Source organism: Ailuropoda melanoleuca, chromosome 4 (genome assembly GCF_002007445.2).
Source record: "Ailuropoda melanoleuca isolate Jingjing chromosome 4, ASM200744v2, whole genome shotgun sequence".
NCBI lineage: Eukaryota > Metazoa > Chordata > Mammalia > Carnivora > Ursidae > Ailuropoda > Ailuropoda melanoleuca.
This window is the reverse complement of record NC_048221.1, coordinates 8718216-8726187: the sequence shown is the minus strand read 5'-3', so window position 1 is coordinate 8726187 and position 7972 is coordinate 8718216. Positions and strand designations below refer to the sequence as shown.

The 7972-nt window shown below is 60.0% G+C and overlaps 2 protein-coding genes across 2 annotated transcripts; one reads left to right on the top strand and one right to left on the bottom strand.

Moving 5' to 3' along the window:
• The first annotated feature begins 31 nt into the window (after window positions 1–31).
• On the top strand, window positions 32–3335 carry PRDX2 (peroxiredoxin 2). Its single transcript, XM_002921003.4, has 6 exons — window positions 32–171; window positions 640–751; window positions 840–993; window positions 1601–1723; window positions 1880–2010; window positions 3007–3335. The coding sequence occupies exons 2-6, from the start codon at window positions 649–651 to the stop codon at window positions 3090–3092; spliced, it is 597 nt and encodes a 198-aa protein (XP_002921049.1). The 5' UTR covers window positions 32–171; window positions 640–648; the 3' UTR covers window positions 3093–3335.
• Window positions 3336–5503: 2168 nt separating this feature from the next.
• On the bottom strand, window positions 5504–7346 carry JUNB (JunB proto-oncogene, AP-1 transcription factor subunit). Its single transcript, XM_002921004.4, has one exon. It carries the CDS (start codon window positions 7041–7043, stop codon window positions 6000–6002), a length of 1044 nt encoding a protein of 347 aa, XP_002921050.2. The 5' UTR covers window positions 7044–7346; the 3' UTR covers window positions 5504–5999.
• Between the last annotated feature and the right edge of the window lie 626 nt (window positions 7347–7972).

Here is a 7972-nt window from a genome sequence, read left to right as displayed (position 1 = left end):
CTGCGGTTGCAGTGGACCCGACCGCTCCACTCGTCCGCCCACCTCCCCCCCCGCCCTATGCGTCATGGTTCGGGCCGCGCATAAAAGGCACCCAGACCCTTGGCGCACTTGGTGCTGAGAACGCGTGTTCGCGCGTCTGCTAGGCTGTGCGTGCCGTCCTTGCCCACGCAGGTATGGACACCCAGAGGGCACCAAGCTCTGAGGACCCCCTTGGAGCAGCTACGGCCGGGCCCAGACCTTAGCGCTGCAGCATTTGTTTTCCGCCCGCCGTAGTGGCCGCCTTTGTCCTTGCAGGGGGAAACCGAGGCCTTGGCCTTGCAGTACAGGCCGCATCGCCGAGCTCCCCGCCCCCTGCTCGCGGGGTCTCCTCTTCGAGCGGTTGGCTTGCGCCAGGGCTCTCAGGCCCACACGCTAACTGGGGGCCCCCGGCGGCTGCAGCCCGGCGGCTTTTGCGGGTCAGGGGGGCGGGTCTCCTGCAGTCTCAAGGCCGCGCAGAGCGGGTACCGGGAGGCGGTGGGGGTAGTGCTGCGGCCTCTGCCTGTCTTCCTCGGTAACCAGGCCCAGCACGCAGCGTGACCTTGGGAAGGGAGGACAAAGGGTCTTCCCCGGGGGGAAGACTGACCGGGCCGGGGGTCTCAGCTTTCAGTCATGGCCTCTGGCAAGGCGCACATCGGAGAGCCCGCCCCGCCCTTCCAGGCCACCGCCGTGGTGGACGGCGCTTTCAAAGAGGTGAAGCTTTGCGACTACAAAGGTGAGGGCGGCCGAGAGTGGGCCCAGGTGGGGGTGGGGCCCAGACATTAGAGGCCTAACTCCCTGTCTGCCCCCGCTCTCTCCCGCAGGGAAATACTTGGTCCTCTTTTTCTACCCGCTGGACTTCACCTTTGTCTGCCCCACGGAGATCATCGCTTTCAGCGAGCGAGCCGAGGACTTCCGCAAGCTGGGCTGTGAAGTGCTGGGGGTCTCTGTGGACTCTCAGTTCACCCACCTGGCTTGGTATGAGCGGGGACCAGCGGGGAGGGAGGAAGCAGCCAGGCCTCCAGCCTCCACAGGATCCGAGCTGTGTGTTCCTGTGGCTCAACGTCTGTGCCTCCCTTTCCCCACCTTGAAAATAATAGAATTAAGGACGCCCAAGTCCTTAATGATGATGGCAGTAATTAGCATTTGAAAACTAGTTGCTCGGCCCAGGGAGTTGGAGATGCTTTATCTCACTTAGGGCAACACAACCTCCCTTCCAGTAACTATTTCGAGAAGGTGGAAACTCCAGTTCTAGACAGTGAAGTGCTGGGCCCCAGCACACACAGCTGGAGAGAGGAGGATGGGGACTCTGAAGCAGGCTATCTGCCCCCAAGATGTGGGAGGTCACCAGCATATGTGAACACCCTTTGCTGCGCCTGGAGCCTTCGCTTAGTCTTCCCAACTATGGGGAAGAGCCCCTGCACCCTCTTCAGGGTGGGGTGGGTGGGGATCCTAGAGCCTTGCTCTAAAGCCCCTTATCTCTCAGCTCCAGCACCCCCTCTCCTGCCTTTATCACAGCCCCCAGGGTGAGGACCCTGCTGTGTCAGCCATCTTGAGGTCCCAGACCTGTCTCTTCCACCCCTAGGATCAACACTCCCAGGAAGGAAGGAGGCTTAGGCCCCCTGAATATCCCCCTGCTGGCCGATGTAACCAGAAATTTGTCCGAAGATTATGGTGTGCTGAAGAAAGATGAGGGGATTGCCTACAGGTACTGTGGGGCCCTCAGGGAGCCCCCAATCCTCAGGGTGAGGGGACAGCGTCTTCCCTGCCCCCAGCCCTGTGGCTGGTAGGGAGTTGATACTCCCTCCCCCAGCCCTGGCAGTGGGAACTCCCAGCTCCTCACCGTGAGCCCTGATATCTTCAGGGGCCTCTTTATCATCGATGGCAAGGGTGTCCTTCGCCAGATCACTGTCAATGATTTGCCTGTGGGGCGCTCTGTGGACGAAGTTCTGCGGCTGGTTCAGGCCTTCCAGTACACGGATGAGCATGGGGAAGGTGAGCAGACACATGTGCTGTGTTCGTATGTGGGTACATACTCAGCCCTCATGCAGACATTTACTTCCTGCTCTATCACTTGGATGGGATGGATGTGAGGGCCCCAAAGAAGATTCCGTTCAGGGCCTTGTCTGCAGGACTTTTCTAGTCTGGTGGGGGAGGTACCCCAATATGAGGGTGGGGAGCTGGGAGGTAACAGATCTATAGAAGGTATTTGGGAAAGCATGTACCAAGTCAAGCTTGAATAACACCAGCTGGATCAGAGTACCTTCTCATGTGGAGGACCCAGCCTGATCACAGGCCCTTGATGTCCAGTGGGTCTGTGGCTGAGGGAGAAGCAGGATTAAAGGGCCCAAAAAGAGGGGTGCTAGGGTGGCTCAGTCAGTTAAGAGTCTGACTCTTGGTTTTAGCTCAGGTCATGATTTTAGGGTTGTGAGGTCGGGCTCTGTGATCAGCAAGGAGTCTGCTCAAGATTCTCTCTCCCTCCCCCTCTGCCTGTCTCCCCACCCCCCACCCCCCACAAGAAGAAATAAATCTTTTTCAGAGGGGCGTGGGTGCCCGGGTGTTTCAGTCACTTAATCGTCGGACTCTTGGTTTTGGCTCAGGTCATGGTCTCAGGGTCCTGGGATCCAGCCCCTTGTCAGCCTCCACTGTGTGGGGAGCCGGCTAGAGGATTCTCTGTTCCTCTCCCCTGGCTACGCCCCCCCCACTCCTGCACTCTTGATGCGAATCTGCTCTTTCTCTCTCTCTCTCTCTCAAATGAAAAAATAAATCTCTAAAAAACGGTGTGGGGGAGGTAAAAAAGAAAAACATCCTGTGCCTAGGCTTGAAAGGCTTCTCCCCATGTGCTGTATGGCCTTGGGGCTGTACCACTTGGCCCTCGGCTTTTTCTTCTGCCACTCAGGCTCTTGTTTTGCCTCTGTTCATCCCCTCATACCGCCCTACCTTGAAGATGTGGCTCTAGCCTCACGTGTGCATCCTTGTGTCTTCCCACAGTCTGTCCCGCTGGCTGGAAGCCAGGCAGTGACACAATCAAGCCTAACGTGGACGACAGCAAGGAGTACTTCTCCAAACACAACTAGACTGCAGACAGATGGAAAGTTTGGGCTGTTGGCCTCCACCTACGCCTCTACCTGGATACCCCATGCTGACCGAGGAAAGGCCAGACTTGCCCCTTTCAACTCCATAGTCTGTAACCCTGGAGGGCTTGGCCAAGGCCTTCTCATTCTCCCAGCTGGGAGCTGGTGAATGGTGAGCCCCTGCCTGGACCCATCTAGCTGGGCACAGGCCTAGAGGTGACCAATAAAGTATTAGGACAGACATGAGTCTGCATTAGTGTGGTGTGGTCTGTCCCGGTGTCCTTGCCACCTCCACCTTCTCCCTGGTAAACTGACACTGTAGTTACCCATCTTAACCACAAGGTGGGAGCCTTACCTCATGCTCACTGCTTCCTCTCTGTCCTTGGCCAGAGGGTGCTTTCCATGGTGGGGGTGGGAGATGGGGTAGGCTCTTGGCCCCTGGCTGGGAGCAAGCCCCAGGATGCCCTATGTCCTGAAACCTGGCCACGCAGGGCAGCACCCACACTTTGCCATCAGCCAGCCTGTGTTCAAATACCATTCAAGAGCTGTGATTTTCCCTGGGTCTCTTCAACAGTCATGAGAATAAAGACAATAACTCATATCACCATGCACATTAAATGCAAGACAGCATGTGAAGCTTGGGGCCCAGTTAATGGTTATTAGGAGGGGTCCCTAGGGCTGGAAGAAGAGGGTGGGCACCCAGTGCTAAGAGCAGAACCAAGAGCGGGAGCCCAAGCTACATGCACAGTCCCTGCTCCAAGCTCCACTCCAGGTTGGAAGGGCCGCCCATCTGCCCCTGGGATAGAAGGGTGAGGGTCAGGCTGGGAGGCAGGTGTTAGGAGCCAGTGTTCCCAGGAGTGCGGTTTGATGCTGTGCATGTTTAGGCAAGTGGTTTTGCCACTCTAAGCCCCCATTTCCTTAACACAGGACTGACATGCTCATTTAATCCATAGGCCCATTATTAATATTGCTATCCAGCCTAATAACTCTCCAAAACACTCATTTGGGCCTTGGAATTTTATCTACACTCCTTCCCCAAGGCCCTTCGTGGTCTTCCCTGACCTCATCTACCCACTCTCGGTTCACTCGAATCCAGGCACACACTGGTTTCTTGCTGTTCTTGTCCTGGCCACAGGAACTTTGCATGCACTGTTTCCTTTTGCCCAGAACGTAGTTTTCTCAGAGCCTGGCTTTAAATCTGAAAAGTCGCATCATTAAAGGTCCACCTTTCCAATCCATTACCCAAAGCAGCTCACCTCCCCTGCCTCATCACTACCACTTTGACCTGTTTTTTTTCTCTTGCTAGCACTTACCACCATGTTTGCCTGCCTCATCACTACCACTTTGACCTGTTTTTTTTCTCTTGCTAGCACTTACCACCATGTTTGTTTGTTTATTGTCTGTCTGCCATGGTCCAGGCAGTGTCTCCAGGGCTAGGTTGCTCAGCATTTCATAAATGAATTAATGAATCGTCTGTTCTGCCCACCCCACCCCTGCTGTTTCTCAGCCTGTGTTTTTCTCTGCCGTTCTGGGGGCTTCCAGCTCCGAAGCCAGCTAGACCCGCTCCGGGCGCACCAGCCGCCCTCCCACCAGCCCCAGCTGCGGCGCGGGGTGGGGGGGGGCGTCCCGCGAGAGGGCGGTGACGGCGCCCGGCGGCCCAAACAGCCGCCCCGGCAGGACCAGACCTGGCAGTCGCCCTGCTCCCAACCTGGCACCCGGGAGGGGAAATTGGCAGGCGGGAGCCGCCCTTCCTGGCGGGGGTGGGGGGTACCGCGGCGACAACGAAGGCTGCAGCAACCCCCCGCCCGGGTCAGGTCAGACGGAGTGCCGTGGGCGCGACGGGTCCGGAACGCCAACCCGATGGGTCAGGCTCTGGGTTGGCTCCGAGACCCAGGAGCATGGCCCTCCCACCGCGGACGCTCTGGACCCAGGCCTGGGGTTTTCCGGGCCCGGGCAGCCGCCTGCCTGGGAAAATCCCGGCCCCCTTCCCGGCGCCGCAGCCCTGCCCGGCAGAGCGGGGGAGGGGATTCCCGGAATCTGCCCGGAGACCGCCGTCGCGTCACTGGACAGAATCGGCCCATGTAGGGGCAGCGCTTCCGCTGCGTCAGCGGGGAAAGCCCCAGCGCGCGCGGCTGGGCGGGGCTGCGCCCGCGCACTGCGCGTCTCGCCCCAGGCATCCTGCCCCCTGGAGATGGGCTGCTGGGCAGCGTCCCCGCCCTGGACCTTCCACCCGCCAGGGATCAGGGGACAAGAGAGAGGTTGGACGCCCGGACTGGGGCTGCAAGATGCTTAGGCAGAGCTGGCGAGGAGGACAACGATACTGGAGCAGAGTCACAAACAGGAGTGGGGTGGGGGCAGCCCACTATTTTCCTCCCTCCTCCCGCCCGGCTTAGAAAAAAAGACAACAGAAATTAATAAAGAACCATTTTTTTTTACTTAAATAGATTCAATAAAAAGTCGGAACAACAAACACACACACACACAAACACATCTTAAAATAAACTCTTTAGAGACCAAGTGCGTGTTTCTTATCCACAGTACGATGCAGAGGGGGGAGGGCAGGGGGCGGGGGTCCCTTCCCCAGTGTCCCCGCGGGCTTGAGTACCGGGCGGCGGGGCCAGCTCCGCCGCGATCGCCCCCTCCTCCCCTCCCTGTTAAATACACAAATATATTATATTCAATATGAATCGAGTCTGTTTCCAGCAGAAAAAAAAAAACATACAAAAAAAAAAACGTGGAAGGGGGGGCTTGTAAACGTCGAGGTGGAAGGACTGAGCGCAGAGCGGGCGGGCAGGAGTCCAGTGTGGTTTGCGGTGCCCCGGAGGCCGGTGCCCACCGCCTACCCCCTCGCCCCTTGGGAGGCGTGCGCCCAGTCGTCCTGACTGGGGGGAATGTCCGTACGGGGGGCGCTCAGAAGGCGTGTCCCTTGACCCCGAGCAGCAGCTGGCAGCCGTTACTGACGTGGGTCATGACCTTCTGTTTGAGCTGGGCCACCTGCTCCCGTAGGAGCCCAGCAGTGCTCGACAGCCCCGCGTTCTCGGCCTTGAGTGTCTTCACCTTGTCCTCCAGGCGCGCGATGCGCTCCAGCTTCCGCTTCCGGCACTTGGTGGCCGCCAGCCGGTTCCGCAGCCGCTTGCGCTCCACTTTGATGCGCTCCTGATCTTCCATATTGATGGGGGACACCGGTGGCGTGGCGTCGCGGCTGCGCGCCTCAGGCACGGTCTGCGGTTCCTCCTTGAAGGTGGAGGCTCCTCGGCCCAGGCCCAGTTGCGCCGGGTGGCCACCAGCAAAGGGTGGCGCATGTGGGAGGTAGCTGATGGTGGCCGTCGGGTACGAGCTCCCAGTCCCGACGGCGGCCCCGGCGCCTCCAGAGGGCGCAGAGGCTGGGGAATAGCTGCTGAGGTTGGTGTAGACTGGAGGAGGCTCCGGGCCGGCGTAGACGCCCCCGGGCCCAGCCGGGGGCCCCGAGCTGGCGCCCAGGGACACGTTGGGGGGCGTCACGTGGTTCATCTTGTGCAGGTCGTCCAGGGCTTTGACAAAGCCGTCGGCGAAGCCCTCCTGCTCCTCGGTGACGCCGCCCCCGGCGCCCCCCGCACCTCCGCCGCTGCCTCCCCCGCGGGGGTAAAAGTACTGTCCCGGGGGCGTGGGTGTCGTCGTGATCACTCCGTTGCTGTTGGGGACGATCAGGCGCTCCAGCTCCGATGAGGCAAGCTTGAGTGACGCGCCTGTGTCGGAACCCTGGCTGGAAAAGTAGCTGCTGCCACCGCTGCCCTCTGGTCCCGGGCCCCGCGCCCCAGGTGCTTTGAGACTTCGGTAGGGATCGGCCAGGTTGAGTGCCAGGCTGGGTTTCAGGAGTTTGTAGTCGTGAAGAGAAAGGCCGCCCGGAGCCCGGCCGTATCCCGCTGCTGCGTATGAGTCGTCGTGGTAGAAGGGCTGTTCCATTTTAGTGCACATCCGGGCGGCCCAGGCGGTCTGGGGGGGGTCCCTGCGGGGCCGCCCCGGGCCTCGCTGCGGCGAGAGGCGCCCTGTCCGCGACGGTGGCTGGACTGGGTATCTGGACGCGCGTTCCCAGGAGCTGGCACCAGCAGGGAGAAGCCAGCCGGCGGTTGTGCGCGGAGGCTCCGTGCGGCTTCTCGAGCCCTTCTGCCCCTGTCCGGCGCGCTCGCTTTCCTGGTGTCGCTTCCCCCTGCTCCCCGCTGCCCGCTGACTCCGATGCTGGCCTGGCCGCGCTCAAGGTCCCGGCCGCTCAGCCTGAGCCACACGCCTTTATACGGCTATTGTCAGCTACGGAAGTGCGCTCCGATTGGCCGTCGCGCGAGCCGGGCCCCCGCGCCCCCCTCCTCCAGCGTGGGGAAGGGGAGGAGGCGGCTCGCGTCACTGTCAGGAAGCGCGTGTCCTTGTAAACAGCGGCCACGGGCTGGGTGGCTCGGCGCGGCTGCAGGGGGAGGGGCTCAGGGGACCCCGGGGTGCGCGAAGAAGGGGGTGCTGGTCCGAGACACACGGGGAGGGACTCCAGGGAAGGCGATGATTCCCCTGGATAGGAGGAACTGATACAAAGCAAGTGTGTGTGTATGGGGGGGGGGGAGTCTCCAGGTGTACATGAAAAGGCTTGGGGGAATCGGAGTATCCGAGAGGGGTTGGAGGGTTGATTATACACTGGGAGACCCCACAGAGGTGAGATAAGAACGTTAAACAGGGTAAATGAGGGAGGGGTAAGGAAATACCTGATTCAGTAATTGTGTGGGGGTCCTGAGTACAGAGGGGTTAAAGGACTTTAATTTTACTGGAGGGACTAAACCCAGGAAAAGTGAGGAGGGGAAAAAAATCAAAAGGGTAAAGGGAGGGGACGGAGGAGCAATTACACGAAAAATAAGTAGGGGTCC